The 21,233-nt window shown below is 33.4% G+C and overlaps 1 protein-coding gene and 1 pseudogene across 1 annotated transcript; one reads left to right on the forward strand and one right to left on the reverse strand.

Moving 5' to 3' along the window:
* Positions 1-1,421: 1,421 nt before the first annotated feature.
* LOC125841087 (uncharacterized protein At5g39865-like) lies at positions 1,422-4,283 on the reverse strand (annotated as a pseudogene).
* Positions 4,284-15,803: 11,520 nt separating this feature from the next.
* LOC125806891 (acyltransferase Pun1-like) lies at positions 15,804-18,177 on the forward strand. Its single transcript, XM_049486647.1, has 2 exons — positions 15,804-16,220; positions 17,311-18,177. Exons 1-2 carry the CDS (start codon positions 15,804-15,806, stop codon positions 18,175-18,177), a joined length of 1,284 nt encoding a protein of 427 aa, XP_049342604.1.
* The last annotated feature ends 3,056 nt before the right edge of the window (positions 18,178-21,233 follow it).

Genomic DNA, 21,233 nt, shown 5'->3' on the forward strand with positions numbered 1-21,233 from the left:
ATTTATCCTTGATCGTACAAGATTTTCATAAAGGGGTTTATAATATCGCGGGCCACTTCACTCATGGCTTAAATTTTTGGATTGAATACTCATTATTTTCTCTTTTTTGACAAACCTTACCCTCAATTAGAATGGAACATTAAGTACATATTTTGGCCTACAAGTTAGGTGCTCAAATCTTGTCCAAAGTTATGCTAGCCAAACAATTAATTTCTGGTACAATAATGAGGTTTTGGTCTTGTGGACCAGACATAATGATAGATTTCTAATGTATTGCCACCATCCCTAGGATGTCTTTATGCACCTCTCATTTTCATCTTTTTCTTCCTTGTCCAGAGTGATGGTTACTGTTCAGCATCTTCTCAGTTGTCAATTTGAAAATTTATAATTTGAGTTTTAAGACTAAACAAATACGCAATCATCTAGACACCTCAACTCGTCTCCGTTGTGTCAACTGAACACTCCAACTTACAAAATAATCATTTTGACACTAGAAAAATTCATGTGTCATGTCAGCATTGAGTGTCGCAAGACACAATAGGAACGAATTGGAGTGTTTAGTTGCTAGTTGAGATAAAGTTGAGGTGTCTAGATGTGCACTCTCAAAGTTGGAGTGCTTATATACCGGTTGGAGGCCAAATTTGAGTGTATGTTTATGTATTCAACTTGTTGTACTTCGATTAATTTCACGAGTACCTGCTACCTCCCACCATCACAAGTACTAGCTAATTCTATCTATCGAAGTTTTTCACAGATGTAAAGAAACCACCTAGTGTTTTTGCCACAAAGAGCATAAGAAGCCAGTAACGGATGTGAGCCTTTCAACCACAACAGTGCCTTCTACTTGAATCAGTGTTACTATTGACTTCTGACCAACTTCAAGTTTTTATATCAAAAAACACCAACTTGCTGATATATACTACCAGCTTACATACACCCCACAAAAATATGGGAAAACTTCAAAGCAACTCATCAAACAAATTCATTTTTTAAAGAGAAGGCATCTGGACTAGTTTGCGTTCACCTCGACTATTTCACCAAATACATGCTACAACATTCAGCTAGCACAAGTATTAAATAACTCATCCCCACCAAGGCTAAGGCAAATGGAAAGGACTCACGTGTCGTTATGTGTCTGAGAAAGCAACAAGCAAATTAATAGAAATTTGTACACTGCAAGAGGTCTTGCACCAATGGAGCAAGCAGATGGTGGATAAAATCATTAAATTTCTTGATATACCAAACAAAACATGGAAATAACTGCACCACAAAAAGAGAAGATAATACAGAAGCAGAACGAAGCCGCCTAGCCCTGAATATTATGGCATAAGAGCTTTACAGTCATCTTGTTTGAAGTATGTATCCTCAAAATCATAAGAAGAAAACTCCCAATTCAGTTCAGTCTGAGAAAGGGACATTACCTTCCGGAAAACATTATCCGTAGAATTTGTTTCTGCAGGTCTTTTGGACTTCACCACCACTTGAGGTTGCCAAATGGTCTGACATGCAAGATAGAACATGTGGAAAAGAGAATAGCTAATAAATCTACTCAAAGAGACAAATCACTCTATCATAGAAAGAAATCTACAGATATTATCAGTCATTCTAAACTGATGAAATTGCACCATGTTAGTAAATGATAGACATCTACAGATAAATACTTATCTCCGTTAAGAATAGTATATTGTGATTCAATTCCAGTCCAAATCTGTCTGAACTAACTCAAGACCTAATTGGAAAAGTTGGTTAGCTTCAGACTGTAGATTGGCGTTGGTACTTTCTCTCCAACAAGCAGCTTATCAAGTTAATATGTCGTAATCCATAGAATATTATATCAACAATGCAAAGTTAATAGCAGCTAAATAGAGGTAGTAAACCAAAGAAAGAATTTCCAAACATGAATCCACGAGCTTAAAACAGTTGATACTACATGCTGCAGAACAAACTTGTCGAAACCTTACCAGTGGTATAAATCTCTTAAGAGTCCCACGAATACTTCCACTCAAAATAGAAGAAACAATAACATTTCCATATCACATATTTGTTCAGAACTGGGCAAGCAAAGAAGAACATACTGCAGAGATTTTATTACTTTCGAGTTGTTCAAAAAGAAAATGAGCATGAAATTTTCCAAGGCAAGAGAATATGGACACCTGAAATCGGTCTACAAGAGGACACTGCACATTTCAATATCAATACATAAGTAGGAACATAAATTCATAGACCTCTAATAAAATAGTGGAACCATGTACATGGTAAATGCGAATCAATAATCACGGGCAACAGCCAGTGCATCGAATCAGTCCATTTTCGTTGCAACTAGGGCACCTCCTCAACTTCCCTTCCTCCTCTTCAAATACTTTTCGACTTCCATTGCAATTTGGGCAGGGTACAAACCTTGCATCGCCACAGCTTCCACAAACAAAACCAGAATGCTTTACTGCAAAGCCTTCCACGAGCTCAGCCAGTTCTCCAGCCTCATGAAGTTGCTTAATCTCTTCTGCACCACCAATGTACTTTCCTCCAATAAACACCTGAGGCAAGCTAACCATTTTTCCTTCCAAAATGCTTTGCAACTCTTTCCTATATGATGAATCCATAGATACATCTCTTTCATCCACACACACCCGAAAACCTCTAAAGATCGTTCGCACTATGCAGCATTCTTCATAAGTCTTCCTGATTCCTCTTAAACTAGTAAAATACAGAACAATCTTATCCTCTGTACCCTTTAAATGGGCATCATTATTGGGCAACAATGAGCTCAATAAACTTGCATTACTCGACTCTAGCTCTATTGTACTAACAATTTCAGGCTGTATTTTATCCTCCTTACCCTTTAAATGGAAATCATTTTCAGCCAACAAACTTGTGTTACTCGACTCTAACTCTATCGAACTAACAATTTCGGGCTTTGGACAATCTTCTGATTCTTTGTACACAAATCTTTTGGAAGACAATGCGTGTCTATAGCTTGAAGCTACATTAGGATCCATTTTAGCAAGCAATTGTTCCTCAGACAAATGCTTCCATAACGGCTTCGAATCCGAGTGCTCAACAAACTCATAGGTTTTTTTCCAACTCACTTGTATCCAATTCATTATGGATATCAAGACTCTTAGACTTAACCTTTCTAGGGGACTCAATCTTGGACTGCACCATATGGAAATCAAAGTCATCAAGTCCTTCCATGAGCTCCCAAGTGTTGATTACTGAATCAGGAGATAAAGGGTCTTGTGGTTCAGTCCCATTTAGGGATTTTGTCATTTGGGTAGGAGGGTTCTTGAAATTTCCATGGAAACTAGGGTTAGGGTTAGGGTTTGGAATTTGGGGGTCAATTAAAACAAGGGAACCATAAGTAGTGGAAGTAAGAGAAACCAAATGATTTGTATCTCCTTTGCACATAGCAGGATGATGAACCAAAGGAGTAGAAAGAGAAAGGGTTCTTGAAACTGGAGTTGAAGATGAATCTGAGTATGAATATGGAGATTGTGAATGTGAAGAAGATGAAGAATTCCATGGATTTTGTGGATCTGTCGTAACAAAGTCATAGGAACGAGAAGCTGAACACCCCATTAATGGATTAATCAATAAAGCTTGAATCTTTTGAACTAAATCCAAACAACACAAATAAAAATGAAATCTTTGAACAGAAATCAAGAACCCACAGGAAAAAAATGAATCTTTTTAGCTCAAAACAACAACTTAACAGTAGAAAATGAAATCTTTGAACAAAAAACAAGAACCCCGCAGAAAGAAATGAATCTTTTTACCTCAAAACAACACCTTAACACAAAAAAAATGAAACCTTTGAACAAAAAACAAGAACCCCACAGCAAAAAAAATGAATCTTTTTAGCTCAAAACAACACCTTAACATAAAAAAAATGAAATCTTTAAACAGAAAACAAGAACCCCACAGAAAAAAAATGAATCTTTTTAGCACAAAACAAGAACTCAACAGAAAAAAATGAACTTAATGAGCAGAAAACAAGAACTTAATGGACAAAAACGAGGTCGTTTTAGCAGGAACAAGAAGCGAATTTTTTGAACAGAAAGCAAGAATTTAGTAACAGAAACATTTAAATCTTGTGGCAGAAAAACATTGAGGTGAAAAGACAAAAAAATGAAAATCTTTTAGCAGAAAGCAGGAGATTTTACAAGGGAAAAAAGTGATATTTTTGACAGAAAGAAGAAATTCTTTTTGGGATAAAAGGGGCAATAGATGTCAAAGTACAGTTGGGAAGATGATGAATTGAATAACAGAAAGGATTGAAAATAAATGCAAGTTATGGTCTGCTTTGGGAAGTTAACATACTAACAGCCAACTTTCAAACTTTAGTTAATTAAATGAGAATAGTAATATAGTCAAATCTTTTTATAACACGCTTTCTCTATAATGGAGTAACATTTTACAGAAATTATGATCAATAATAATATTTCGTTATAACAATAAAAAAGTATCGACACAAAGGATGTTGTTATAAAAAACTTTGATGGTATTTTAGAAATACCAACAATAGTTATGATAGAGAGATAACATTGATGAGTACTATTTCCTTCTTAATCAGAAATTTTGGATTAAAGTTCTAGATATGAAATTACATGAGAAATTTCTGACGTAATAAAATTCTATTTTAAAAAATAATAATAATAATAAAGAAGAAGAAGATTATTATAAGTATTAAAAGAATATTTCTTGTTTTAACTGCATAATCAATCTACTTATGACTAATTCAGATGCACTTATTTAGGAAAAGTCTTAGGAAATACTATTATAATATATGGATAAAGTCAAGTGTTTTATGAAAATATTATTGCTTTCTTGAATCATTATTTTGTTAAATTTTATATTAACACACCCTGCAAAATATTTAATAACAAAAAACAAACAAAACATGTCAGATGTATAAAATATAAGGGTTAATGACATTTATTATTAATAAAAAAAATTGATCTAGTTACAATGATATCTTACTTACAACATCAAAACCTTTAGTTAATTGAGTTGGTGCACTTTTCATCTCTCTGACAGTTCATATGTGTTATGTTATTTGTCACTTTATATTAACGATAATATATTTATTTATATATAAATAGTCAAACATAACATATTTTCTACATAAAAGCCCAAAAATCATATTTTAATGAGAAAATTTCAGGAGCTAACGTAATAGACATAATAAGGCTATATAAATATAGTTTTGATAATTGTGTTTCATTGTTATAGTTTTGTTTGCTATAGAGGTTGTGGTTGTATATTTCTATTTGTTTTTATATTTTGATTGCGAATATACAAATAGGATAAGTATATATAAAGTATGTCTTTATATATTTAGCAATTTTTCAGAACTCCGTTTATATATTTCGCTTGCCAATATACAAATAGGGTAATTTTTTTAATGAATTTTTCATATATAGTATACAAATAGCTAGGATAATCATATACAAAATTCTGAATTTATACAATCATAAACTGAATCATACAAATTCCTAATTTATACAAATTAGATGAATAACAAGATTGGCGAAACAATAGCTGCAAATTAGAATTACCGTAAACATTAGCTATTCTGCCTAAGTTTCCCTATTTTAATTGATTAAAAATAGGATTGAATCATATATCACAAAAATCAAATACATAATTATTCATAAAATATAATTTAGTAATGGCTGTGGGGTTTATAACCACGTTTCATTTAATGTTAATTATTACTAAATCCTTAATTAAGATAGTACAAGTATTGAGCAACTGTCAGAAGAAAAAAGTAAGCATTGATTAATGATTAAGCTAACACCATGTGAACTCAATTGTCTACCAATTACTTTCTTCGTCTCATATTAATTGATTACTTTATTTTTTATACGTATATTAAGAAATCATGAATAAAAAAATAATTTTACTAATTAATCCCTTAAAAACGCCCTGAAATTTTTACAAATAAATGTGAATACTTTTTTAAAGAAATTACAAGAATAATATAGAAAAAAATTAATTAATTTTCTGAATTTCTCTAATATGAAACAACTATTTTTAGTATTGGATAGAAGGAGTATAAGCACACGATTTCATTAATTATCAATTAATAGAAGACCATTTCTCCACTCCATTCTTGTTTAATGAATATCATTAATTTCTAATCTAATATGCTATTTTATTGGATTAGATATCAACCTAATAAATGGAAAAGTGAGTACTAGACTACTAGTTATTGTATTATTAATGCAAAATATTATATATATATATATATATATATATTACTCTATTCAGACAAAAACTATTTGATTCACGTAAACCTATATATATTACTCTGATACACTAAAGAACAGAAAACAACGATTAAATTGGACTTGAACAACATACATAAAATAAAATTTACAAAATGATACAAGATTAAATACCACATACTTTATAATAATTAAAGATTTGTAATTGGATTTGGCAAACTCAAAGAAGCTCTGGATCTCTTTCAAATATAGCCATATCTTGTTCATCCAACTTGACTATAACTTCAACTCCACCTCCACTTTGGTTATCCAATAAATAGAACTACTCGTTGAAAGGCCCATTTTCCATGCTCACTCTAATGGGCCTGCCCCCATCCAAAGTCCCATGTCATTACATAGTTTTTTGGACAAATTACAGAAATCACATACTTTTAAGGTAAAATTACAATTTATTCCTTAAAAATTTATAATTATAGAAATCCCTCAAACGGATACAATAATATAAGTGTTGATGCGCGAGATACATTAATCGTTAAGTAAGATACATTACATTTTATACATGATACACTAATCGGATGTACATTTTATACATGATACACTAATCTGATACACGAAAATGAGGAATTTTGGATATTTGTAAAATTTATAGGGGATAATGGTAATAAGTAAACTAAAAGGTGGGATTTCTGTAAATTTTCCTTATTTTTTTATTTTTTTATTTTTTTTTCACTCGATGTCTATTATCCACATCGGAGCTTCATTATTCTTGATTCGCCCTGCTAGGGCTCCATTATGGGGAAAACGCTCTCTACCAAGGATTTTTTCATATCCAAAGCTTGAACTCGGGACGTTTGATTAAGGGAGGAACAACCTCACTACACCATTTGAAAACTAAGTCTCTTGAAAACTAAACACTATTCAAAAGATGAAGTAAAGAATATAGTTGAAAATTTTTGTTATCTTGAATTATTAAGGTAACACTTATTTAAGACAGTTTTTTTTTTAAAAATAAAACTAAAATGACAATTATTTTAAAATGGAAAAGTAAAAATTAGCCAAATGAATGATTTTAGTGGCTCAAATAGGTGCCTAACATCATTATTTAGTGGCTCTCCGAAGTCAGAGAGATAGGTGGGGGCCGTGGGGCTCTTTTTGACAAACGAGATAAAACACGTTTAATATTTCCTCTAGTCCGTAATAGATAAATTGTTGGATTTTTTTAATAATATAAAATAAGTGAATTATTCAAAGTTTAAAATAATTGTTCGGGGTTTTTTCTATGTTTATCCTTCATCTATTGAGATTCTTAATTACTTCACATTTTCTAGGAGAATAGTTTGAGAATAGTTCAAGATAATTGTTGGGAGTGGGGTCCCAGGTCAGGGTCGGGGTCTTTGGTTGAGGTTGAAAATCAGGTCTCTTGGGTTAAGGGTCCCGAGTTGGAGTTGGGAGTCGGGTCTTGGATCGAGGTTGGGGTAGAGAGTTGGGTCAGGGTCTTGAGTTGGGAACAAGACTAGACTCTCTACCCCGACCCGAGACCAGACTTCCAACCTCGCTGTACCCGACTCCCAACCTTTACCTAAGGCCTAATTAACCTCGACTTGGGACCTCAGTTTTGACCCCGATTTAGACTTGTACCGACTCTCATTCCTGACACCAACCCAAGACCTGACTTCAGTTCCAAACCCCAGATCCAAGACCTAACTTTTCACCCTCTGATCCCTAACCTTGCCCAAGACTCAATTATCTAACTCCTGATTGGAGACTCGACTCCAACCTTGACTCATGATTCGACCCTAACCCTGACTTGAGGCTCATATATGTGTTATTAAAGGGTAGGAATTCAAATCCAATGTCATATTATTTGTCTAGATTATACCTAAATGTTTTGAAGATAATACTTTTTTTACTAATCGAACACCAAAAAATAAGTAAGAAAATCAAACATTTTCCTTCCTACTGAACACACCCTTGATAAATCTCCAAAGACTACTATAAATTTAAAAGAGATAACACTCTTTTATTTCACATATCTCATTATAATACTATTCACACTTTCTATTTTATTTTCACGAATTATTTTACTATGCTATTTAAGAATTACTCTTTCTACATCAACATCAGTATTGCTTCTTACTCTCTCTTACAACAAAACCTCCAAATTTATATATATGAAAAAACACTAGAAAAATAATATAAAATTTGTTTTTACAAATTAATTTTTTTTGGGAGCCAAAGAATTTTCACATGTCTATTACCAAAATTATCACATAGAATAGACCCACAATCCATACTCATAATGGCTTGCGTACCAGAACTAACCATTCTTTAATTGTGTAGTTTTTTTGTCTTAATTTATTTATATATATGTTGAATTTTTATCTTATAAAATAATATTCGATCAGTAAAAATAAATACACGCTCATAGGAATAAACTCTATTAATATACGAGGGCGGAGCAACAATAGAGTTCGACAAAATTCACTAATTTTTTGTATTCAAACTTTGTATTTGTGTTAAATTTTTTATTTAATATGTACAAATAATCTATTCAATAAATTATAATAATAATGGAAAGTGGTTAAAATTACCCCTGAATTATGTGAAATAAACCACTTATACTCTCAATTACATTTTGGGATAAAAAATACCCCGCAGTTATCCCAAAAGACCACAAATACGCTCAACAGTTAACTACCCAAATTTTTAGTCACGTGACAAACCACATGGGACTAAACTCTCCACCTAAGCGTTGCCAACTATGATTTACTTTTAAAAAATTGGACATTAAGCGGCGACAAAAGTCACCACAAAATCTTAAAATATTGTCACTAAAGGGTTTGAGTGAATTTTTAGCAGCGACTAAGGTTGCAATAGCCATTCGCTAGTAAAACCTATTTTTTCAATAAAAAAATATGATAATTAATTTTCGATTGCAACCTAATTTTCTAAAACAAAATAACATGTACTATCACTATTAAAAACATCCAATATTATTACGAAAATCATCAAAATTACTTCTCGACTGAAATCTCCTACTACATTATTGTACATTTATGCATACATATACATATGACATAAAATAAAATAAATAGTGTCTTCAAACTCATCCTTGATCGATATCATTGGTGATTTTTTAAAAACAATGAAGAAAAAAAAACACAAAATCATAATTTAATGCTAAAAATCATTGAAAATCTTAGTGGCAATATTCTGGGCTTTTGTGGCGACTTTTATCGCTTCTAAATGTCTAGTTTTTTTTAAAAAAAGTGAATCCTAGGTAACAACGCTTAGGTGGAGGGATTAGTCCCACGTGGTTTGTCACGTCATAAAAATTTTGGATTTTTAACTTTTAAAGGTATTTGTGGTCTATTAGGATAACGGCGGGGGCATTTTTTATCCCAAAATTTCCTATTTCGCATAGTTTAGAGGTAGTTTTGACTCTTTAAAAAATAATTATATTTCCGTCTCTAGATTCTATAAATGGTAGCTCTAGTGAATAGTTTTACTTAACCAAATATAGAAAGCATAATGGTGCCATCACTTGTTTCATTGATTTCCAAGAAAATAATGAAACCTTCTATTCTCACTCCTCCTACTAAAAAATCTCACAAACTTTCATTTGTTGATCAAGTTGTTCATATGTCTATTTCTATGGCATTTTTCTACCCAAAAATTGGCAATTATGAACCTACACATGTATCTCAACTTCTTGAGAAATCACTTTCTATTACACTTTCATTGTATTATCCTTATGCTGGAAGATTAAATAAGGATGATCATAATTATGTTGATTGTAATGATATGGGAGTTGAGTTATCACATGTTCATGTACATTGTCCCATGTCTCAAATTTTTAGACAACCTTTCACTCATGCTGAACATGTTGTTTTTCCAGTAGATGATCAAACTTATGCCCACAATGAAAGGCAAGTTGGCTACAATGCAGGTAAGTTGTTTAATTTTGCTATACATTAAGAAATGCTAACGACTAACATCAACCAACTTTATCGTCACCATCACGCCAATCCCGACAATACGTATCAACCACCTCCATCATTATAATTGTCACCACTACTATTACTAGTCACTAACACCAATACCAACCATTACCATCACCTCGACTACAAACTATCTCCACCATCATTAGCGAATATAAAACTTTCATTTGTTTAAATGATGATTTTATTTTATTAAATTTATATATTTTTGTATTGTTTTTTGAATTGTATATTAATTATATTTACATATACATAAATTATACATATTTAAATGTTGAAAAACAAATAATTTTAATCATTCAATATATATATATGTTTGTTTTGTTACCTAATATATATATTTTTCTCTTTAGTATGATTTTATATAACATATTAAGGGGAAAAAAAGTTTTTAAAGAATATTTGATGATATTTTAATTTATACCATATATTTAGCTCAAACTTTTGGATGAGCTGAATTAAACGAAAACAAAACAGATTGAATTATTAATAGACGAGTCATGTATCGATGGCCTAATAATGTTGCCTTCCTTATTCGCGAGTCATGACTAATTCAGATTCACGACATGTTGATTAGGTAGGTCATTTTGATTGCGGAGGAATAGCAATTAGTGGATGCTTATTACACAAGATTGGAGATGGTTGCACCGCAAGTAATTTCTTCTACAACTGGGGAGTTTTGAGTCGTGACATAAATGCAATACCACCATCTCATTCTCATTTTGTTGAAGACTCTATTTATCCTCAATCTAAATCCTTCTATAGTATCAACTATCAAGTCTGAAGAATCAACTTATTTAGGAAAAAGGCTTGTATTCCGCATTGATAAACTAAATGCACTAAAAGCCAAAATTGCGCATGAATCAAAAGTACAAAATCCTACCCGCGCTCAGAAGGTGTGAGCTCTCTTCTTTACAAATGCGTTATAGATGCTAGAAAAGTGAATAATTCGGGTTCATTTAAACCGTCTTCCTTGTTTCAACTTGCTAACATGCGTCAAAGGCTCAACCCACCTTTGTCACATGACGCATGTGGAAATATTTTATTTAGTTATTTCGTGGAAATAAATAACGAAAGAGACGTAAATTATTTGAAATTGGTACGTGAAATGAGGAAGGAGAAATTGAATCTTCATACTAAGAAAAATGTGATTATCTCAAAAAGTAATTGAATCAATTGAAAAGGGAAATACACCATTTCATAGCAATGAAATTGATAATTATTTTTGTAGTAGTTTGACTGCATTTCCACTTTATGAAGTGGACTTTGGTTGGGGAAGGCTCCATTAGAGTGAGTATGGGAATTGGGCCTTTTAACAAGTGGTTTTATGTCACGATCCAAAATGAGTCATGAGTGGCACCACACTTAACCTTCTAAGTGGGCGAACCAATGAATTCAAACCCCAACATATATTACTTGTTAAACTTATGAAATACAAATCATAATGCGGAAGCTCAAAACTTATTAAAGTAACCAATCAAATCAACCTTTAAAGTCTATTACACATTATCCCCAAAACCTGAAAGTCATCACATCAAGGACATCTAATCTTCAAATACTAAGTCTAAGAGTATTAAAGACACCAAAATAAATGAATAAAATAGTTTATGCCCAAAACCTAAGGACATCATGTCATGACCAAGAGAATCCAACACGAACTAGAATGAATAGCTCACCCTGGAACCCGATGTGCTGGAGACTGGATAGAGCTGAGAGCGAGCCGAAGTCACTGGTACACTCGTTGCACTCCACAAAAAGAAAACAAAGAAAAACATAAGTAGGGCTCAGTACAGGGCAACATGTACTAAGTAGATATCTTCGGCCAACCCTAATATGTAATGAATAATAGTATAAAATCGACTATGACACTTAGCAGGTGGCGAGCAACAAACAACATGAACCAGTGTCAACAACACTAAAGTAAGTACGTAATCAGTCAACAATATCAAGATCACACATGATGACTCATGCCTCCAAACTAAGCTATTTTGGGAATTGAGTTCTTTGAGATTGAGTACATTCAGTTAATTCAATATGTTTTCCTCTTTAATGTTATCGTGTCGGAACGTGATACCCCGATCCAAGAATACCGTGTCGGAACGTGACACTCCGATCCAATAATACCATGTCGGAATGTGACACTCCGATCCAATGATACCATGCCGGCTCGTGGCATCCGATCCAATATATCATTAATTTATCATTTATTATCACCAGTTTTCACTTCATTAACAATATTTCATCAAGCCTTCTTTATTCAAGGCATCACTTCGATAGAGAGGGTTCAAGATTAGAAATTCCACGGTCTAAGGATTTCAGACCAACCACAAACCACACAACCAAGCTACACAACCACACAATCAAGTACATAGAGAACTTCACAATATCACTCAATGCATATCAATCACTATTAAGAGTCTATCTATCAAATAGAATAAACCATAACCTATCTCCACCGAAGAATCAAACTCAAGCAAACTACTTCTCCAATGCTTTTCCTTTCCTCAATGCCTCCGAACATTTCCAATCTATCAAGTATATGTGCATAATTTGTAAGTTAACGAGTCTATAAACACTCATATTATTCTATGTCTAGCCTAAACCCAAGAACTCACCTAATTCTATAATTAATTTCCTAAAGTTCAATCCTAAGGGTAGGTCTTAATTCTTCCAATTAGCATAACTTTAATGGAATTTAAATAATTCAATACACCTAAAATTTAAGTACCTATCTCAATATATCAAAACTTAATTTATAATAAGATAACTATAGAAAGAATTGAAAATTAAAGTTGAGTTCTACCGCCAGGCACCGGTAACCTTAATTAACCACGGAAAACCAAAACAAAATATAACACAATTAAAACACCTAGAACCCAATATTCCCAATTTTAACATATAAATATCAAAGTTGATTAACCCATCTTAATTATGCATTACCTCGAGAAGTTTTTATCAAATTCTGACGACGTCAAAGTTGAGTTCTCTCGCACATAAGTTGTATTGGGATAGAAATAATAATAACCTTCCTTTTATTTGATTTAACTTTTATTACCCTAATTGTATACCTAACTAATTATAAAAGTAGTAAAAGTGACCCACTATTAATTTTAATGCTATTTTGTTTAACCACCAACTAAATAAATTATTAAAACTACCCATTAATTCTATAATTGTAGTTACAAATAGTCCAAAATATCAATTTAGAATCTATCGGAAAGTATTTTATGAAATAAAAAGCTCTAGTACTTAAAACGACCAAACGGATCGTTATATTTAATTTATTGGATAACCAAAGTGGAGGTGGAGTTGAAGTTATAGTCATGTTGGATGAGCAAGATATGGCTATATTTGAAAGAGATTCAGAGCTTCTTGAGTTTGCTAGTCCAATTACAAGTCTTCAATTATAAAGTATTTGATTTTTGTGTTGTTTTATGTAATCTCCAATAGGTGTTGTATTTTTTAGTTGTTTGCTTTATGTTGTTTATTGTACCAAGGAGGCCGCTTTACCATGTAACATAGGTATCACGTGAATTCAATATTTTTTTATCGAGGCGCTATAGTTGTATTTATGTTATTTTGTACTATTTGGATATTTCGATCGTTACCATGCTCATTTTAATGGGCCTTCCCCAACCAAATTAAAATCCACTTTATATCTCTCTTCCTCATTTTGCTTTGGATCGAGGGTCCCAAGTTAGGGTCAAGAGTCCAGTCTTGAGCCGGGTTGGGATCCAAACTCGAGTCTCGAGTTGGGTTGGGATCGATCCCTCGAGTCAGGATTAGGACTCGACTCCCTACCTTGATTCGAAATCCAACTTATGTTCCCGACCCTGACCCAAGATCTAACTTTTGGCCCCAAGCCCGAGACCCAACTCCCGAATTCTGATCTCCAATCCTAACCCGGGGCTCAATTACTATCAAACTTCCGATTCGAGATTCGACCCCAACCTTAACCCAAGATTTGATCCTGACCCTGACTCATGGTTCAAATATGTGTTGAAGGGTGAGAATTCTAGTATGATGTCATACTATTTGCTTAGATTATATCTAAGTACTCCTGGAAATTGGAATAATATTTTTTTTCCTAATCCAATACTAAAAAGGAATTAAGAAAATCAAACATTTTCCCTTCGTACCAAACATACACTTGGTAATCTCAAAAAGACTACTATGAACTTCAAAAAAATAACACTCTTTTATTTCACGCACCTCACCTAGTCACATTTTCTAATTTTTTTCATAGTCAATTTTCTTACTTATATTGTCTATGAATTATTCTTTCTACTTAATATTGCTTCTTACTCTTTCTTTTTTTTTTTTTTTTTGTATTTTTTTATTTATTTAAAACATCCCAACAAAATTTAGCATGTTATAACTTTACTACAAAATGGTTTTTAACTGAATACTCAAAAATTGATCAGGATAAAATACCTAGATAGAAAAGTAACAAGTGAATGGCTTTAAGCCTTGGCAGCAGTAGCAATCATTCAAAGGCACATGTCTATTACCGAAATTATCACATAGAATAGACCCACAGCCTATAATGATTAATGGCTTGCGTAACAAAACTAACCATTCTGTAATTCAAATTTTTATCTTAATTTACAATTTTCGTAGAATTAATTAGCTCCAAAAACAAGATAGGAATAGACTCTATTAATCTATACAAGGGTGGAGCCACAGTACAAATTATGAGTTCCACAAAATTCATTAACTTTGCTCAAATTCTGTATTTATGTTAAGAAAATTATTTAATATTCTCTTCGTTCAAATTTGATCTCTACTTTTACTTGTCATTTTTGACAAATCAAGAAAAGACAATTTTCCTCCTATTGTGCCCTCAATTTATTAACATTGAGTTAGTGTCTTTGAAAAAATGAAATTAGTAAATATGTTTGAGATCCAATCAATTAATATGGGTAAAATGGTAAACTCGGTATATCAATCATTATTTTTTTAATAGGTGTGACAAGTCAAAATTTGACAGTTAAATCCGAACAGAAGAAGTATGTACAAATAATCTATTCAACATTTAGTAAATTAAAAAAATACATTTCACGACTTATAAATTAAAAATCTGACTCTGCCTCTCTCTCTAGACAGGTTCAAGAGAACTAAGAAGGAGCGTATCCAGGAGGAGGTCACCAGGTTCACATGAATCCATGCCCTCATCCCGAAACCATATATAGTAGTGTTATATTTTTAAAAAAATATTTAAATATATATATGTGTGAACCTACACTCAAAGTATCATATAATGACGTGCGATGATGATTGGGTGCAAGTCTCTATGTGAGATTAGAAATTTGAATATTTTATTTATCTTATTTATTTTCCTTTCTAAAATTGGGTAACACCTCTCCAAGTGGTTGGATCTAGAAAATAATTTTGAACCTATAATTTTAAATTAATGATTTTTAGTGATAAGAACCTAAATGTCAAATTGATCAAATTTATATCTTAAATCTATCTTTTGTAATAATGCACTCATCATCTCAAAATCCTGAATACGTCGTTAAAACTAAAATGCTATAAATTGTAGCTCTGATGTTGTTCAAGACTTGAAAGCATAATGGCGTCATCACTTGTTTCATTGATTTCCAAGAAAATAATCAAACCTTCTATCCTCACTCCTCCTACTAAAAAATCTCACAAACTTTCATTTATTGATCAAGTTATGCATATGTCTATTCCTATGGCATTTTTCTACCCAAAAATTGGTAATTATGAACCCACACACGTGTCTCAAATTCTTGAAAAATCACTTTCAAAACTTCTTTCATTTTATTATCCTTATGCTGGAAGATTGAATAAGGATGATGCCAATTATGTTGATTGTAATGACATGGGAGTTGAGTTATCACATGTTCATATACATTGTCCCATGTCTCAATTTTTTAGACAACCATACACCAATGATGAACATGTTGTTTTTCCTGTTGAGCAACCTTATGCCCACATGCATGAAGGAAATTTAGCTACAATTCAAGTAAGGAGAGTCAATTTGGTTTTTGTTTTGTTTAACCATCTATATTCAATTTAGGGATCATCATTTAAGTCACACTCACAGTACGTAAAAATTTGCAAGTCTATCCACATCAGAACAATTTGAGATATGCAGTATATGAATTTTCATATGCAATTGAAGTTCAAGCACATATGAATGAAGTTTAACTATTTCTGCCTAAACCTCAGCCATATATGACTGAATTCAGTCATGTTTACTAAAGTTTATGTACTTTTACTTAATGCTTATGTACATATTGTTGAAGTTTAACTATTTTTGCCTGAACTTTAGCCACATATATAGCTGAATTCAGTCATTTTTACTTAAGTTCAGCTACTTTTACTTGAAGTTTATGCACATATGATTGAAGTTCATTCATTTTTGCTATGACTTCAAATATGTCTGAGTTTTAGCCATATGTAACTGCAAAACATTTTTGTTTGATATCTTAATTTCAAACACCAGATATCTGAAGTTGTTCCATAATAGGTATTTTTGAAAATAGCTACAAGTTAAATATCAATGTCCAAATAGGATGTACCCCATGGAATTCTTACATATAGTATTCCCTATTAGTGGTGTCAAATGAGCAGAGTAAGCTAAATTTGACAAGTAAAACAGTGTGATGAGTAAATACACATGGAATTACTTAAATTGAATTTGAACAAGTCAAAATGAGATGAGTCAATAAATGACTCATCAAAAGGTTACTTGAGCGAAATGAATTGAGTCAAGATGAACTAAAGATACTCAGCATGTCCAACTCTTATATAGTTTTAATCATTTATTCAATCACCTAATAAAGTTTTCTCTCTATTTATTATCACTATATAACACATATTAAGGGAAAAAAGTTATTTTTAAAAATATTTTGAAAAGTTTCGAATGGATCAATTTGAACTATCCAAATCATCCTAGCTAGATTGTCTAAGTCAAAATGAACTAAGTTAATAAATGAGCAGATCATTAATATACTGCAACTTAAAAGGATTGGACGAACCATGAATTCATGAGCTAGCTAATTTGGTCATCCTTATAGGCGACTAATCCATATTCGTAACACTTTGATCAGGTAAGCTATTTTGATTGCAAAGGAATAGCAATTGGTGGATGCTTATCACACAAGATCGGAGATGGTTTCACCACAAGCAATTTCTTCAAAAATTGGGGAATTTTGACTCGTGATATTAATGCAACTCTATCTCTTCACTTTGTTAGAGATTCCATTTTCCCACAATCTATTGATCCTTCTGTAGTATCAACTATCAAGTCTAAAGAATCAACATATTTAGGAAAAAGGTTCATGTTCCCCGTTGATAAACTAAATGCACTGAAAGCTAAAATCGCGCATGAATCAGAAATCCAAAATCCTACTCGCGTTGAAGTTGTGAGCGAACTTCTCTACAAATGTGCTTTAGTTACCAAAAGAGTTTATAACTCGGGTTCATTTGAACCATCTTCCTTCTTTCAAGTTGCAAATATGCGCCAAAGGCTCAATCCACCTTTGTCACATGATACATGTGGAAATATATTTTTTGGTTATTTAGTAGAAATAAATAACGAAAAAGACGTAAATTGTCCAAAATTGGTAGGTGAAATGAGGAAGGGGAAATTGAATCTTCATGCTAAGGAAAGTGCCATTATCTCAGAGGTAGTTAAATTAATTGATAAAGGGAAAACACCATTTCAAAGCAATGAAGTTGATAGTTATCTTTGTAGTAGTTTGCTTAAGTTCCCACTTTATAAAGTGGACTTTGGTTGGGGAAGGCCCATTAGAGTGAGCATGGGAACTGGGCCTTCTAACAAGTTCTTCATTTTATTGGATAACCAAAGTGGAGGTGGAGTTGAAGCTATAGTCATGTTGGACGAACAACATATGGCTATATTTGAAAGAGATCCAGAGCTACTTGAGTTTGCTAGTCCAATTACAAATCTTTAATTATAAAGTATTTGATATTTGTGTTGTTTTATGAAATCTCCAATGTGTGTTGTGTTTAAATTGTTTGCTTTATGTTGTTTATTGTACCAAGGGGCAAGGAGGCCGCTTTATCATGTAACATATGTATTCACGTGAATTCAGATTATGTCTAAATACTTCTGAAAATTTGAATAATATACTTTCTCTCTCCCTGATTACTTGTCCACTTTTGAATTGACATACCTGTTAAGAAAGCAATTATTGACATAATGAGTTTACCATTTTACCCCTATTAATTATGAAGTGGATGAATTAAAAACTTAAGATTTTCAAAAATTTCTACATTTTTCAAAGTAATTAATTGAGGGTATAATAGGTAATGTTGTTCTTTCTTGATTTGTCAAAATTGACAAGTAATTATGGACAGCTAAAAAAGGAAAAATGGATAAGTAATTAGGCATAGATGAATTATTATTTTTACTAATCCAATACAAAAAAATAAGTAAGAAAATCAAATATTTCCCCATCAGACCAAACATACCCATGGTAATTTCAAAAACTACTATAAATTTCAAAGAACTAACACTCTTTTATTTCACGCACCCACATCTAGTCACATTTTCTATCTTTTTTCATAGACAATTTTCTTACAATATTGTCTACGAATTATTTTTTCTACTCAATATTGCTTCTTACTCTTTTTTTTTTTTTTTTGGAGCCAATCATTCACAGACATGTGTCTACTACCAAAATTATCACAGAATAGACCCACACTCCATACTTATACTGGCTTGCGTAACAAAACTAACCATTCTTTTATTTACAATTTACATGGAATTAATTAGCTCCAAACATACGATCAGTCAAATAAATACGAGGGTGGAGCCACAATACAAATTATGAGTTGGACGGAATTCATTAACTTTGCTCAAACTCTGTATTTATGTTTAAAAAAATATTTAATTTTCCTTTCATTCGGATTTACTTGTCAAATATTTTCTAATTTGATTTATACTTTTACTTGTCATTTTTTGACAAAATCAAGAAAGGAGAATTTTCTTTTTCCTATTATGCCCTCAATTTATTAACATTGAGTTAATATCTTTGAAAAATGATCAAATGAGTAAATATATTTGGGACCCTATCAATAACTATAACAACAACAACAACATACCCAGTGAAATCCCACAAAGTGGGGTCTGGGGAGGGTAAAGTGTACGCAGACCTTACCACTACCTCGTGGAGGTAGAGAGGCTGTTTCCGGTGGACCCTCGGCTCAAGTACATCCGAACCAAGTAAGAGAAGAGGAAACATTATATAAAACATAACATCCAATAAGAAAAAGGCATAATCAACAACGGAGACAATAACATCAAGAAAATACTGTGAGAGGCGAAGCGCAGTAAACAACATATGACTATAGGATCACAGACGAGAACTACAAGTGCCAGGCTAGGACTACTACAAACACTACCAACCCAAACCCTCGTAAGGAAAGACAACACGCTAACCCTACTAACCTTCAACCTTAATACGCGACCTCCACTCCTTCCTATCTAGAGTCATGTCCTCGATGATATGAAGCTGAGCCAAGTCCTGTCTAATCACCTCTCCCCAATACTTCCTAGGCCTACCTCTACCCCTCCGCGTACCCTCTACCACCAGCCCCTCGCACCTCCTCACTGGAGCGTCTGCGCACCGCCTCTTCACATGCCCAAACCATCTCAGTCTCGCTTCCCTCAGCTTGTCCACCACAGGGGCCACTCCCACCTTCTCCCGGATAACCTCATTCCTAATCTTATCGCTCCTAGTGTGTCCACACATCCATCTCAACATCCTCACCTCCGCAACATGCATTTTTTGAACATGTGAGTTCTTGATTGGCCAACACTCCGCTCTATACAACAAGGCCGGTCTAACTACCACTCTGTAGAACTTACCTTTAAGTTTAGGTGGAACTTTCTTATCACACAAGACTCCAGAAACAAGCCTCCATTTCATCCAAGCAGCCCCTATGCGATGTGTGACATCATCGTCAATGTCACCACTTCCTTGGATTACAGCCCCAAGATACTTAAAACTTTCTTTCTTAGGAATGATCTGTGTGTCGAGTCTCACTTCCCCATTTGCCTCATCCAACGCATCACTGAATTTGCACCCCAAATATTCCGTTTTGGTCCTACTCAACCTGAAACCTTTGGACTCCAGCGTTTGTCTCCACACCTCCAGCCTCGCATTAACTCTGTCCCGCGTCTCATCGATCAGTACTATGTCATCCGCGAATAACATACACCATGGGACCTTCTCCTGAATAGACCGCGTAAACTCATCCATCACCAAAGCAAATAGAAAAGGGCTAAGGACTGATCCCTGATGCAGCCCCATCTCAATTGGGAAATGCTCCGAGTCTCCTCCAACCGTTCTAACCCGAGTCTTGGCTCCACCGTACATGTCCTTTATCGCCCTAATGTAAATCATCGGGACACCTTTAGCCTCCAAGCACCTCCAGAGGACATTCCTCGGTACTTTGTCATAGGCCTTTTCAAGGTCAATGAACACCATATGTAGGTCTCTCTTCCTTTCTCTATATTTTTCTACCATTCTTCGCATAAGATAAATGGCTTCGGTAGTCGATCGTCCCGGCATGAATCCAAACTGGTTCTCAAAAATAGACACCCCTCTTCTCACCCTCATCTCCACCACTCTTTCCCAAATCTTCATAGTATGGCTTAGCAGTTTGATACCCCTGTAGATGTTACAATTTTGGATATTACCCTTATTTTTATACAACGGAACCATTGTACTCCACCTCCATTCATCTGGCATCTTTCCTGTCTTAAAAATAACATTAAACAGCCCAGTTAACTACTCTATACCTGCCTTGTCCGTGCTCTTCCAAAATTCCACCGGAATCTCATCGGGTCCGGTCGCTCTTCCCCTGCTCATCCTACTAATAGCACGTATTACCTCCTCTATCCTAAAACACCTACAGTACCCAAAGTCCCGAAGTCTTTCAGAGTGCGCCAATCACCCAACACAGTGTCTCTGTCCCCTTCTTCATTTAAAAGTTTGTGAAA

Source organism: Solanum verrucosum, unplaced genomic scaffold (genome assembly GCF_900185275.1).
Source record: "Solanum verrucosum unplaced genomic scaffold, falcon-dt-bn FXZP01000196.1, whole genome shotgun sequence".
NCBI lineage: Eukaryota > Viridiplantae > Streptophyta > Magnoliopsida > Solanales > Solanaceae > Solanum > Solanum verrucosum.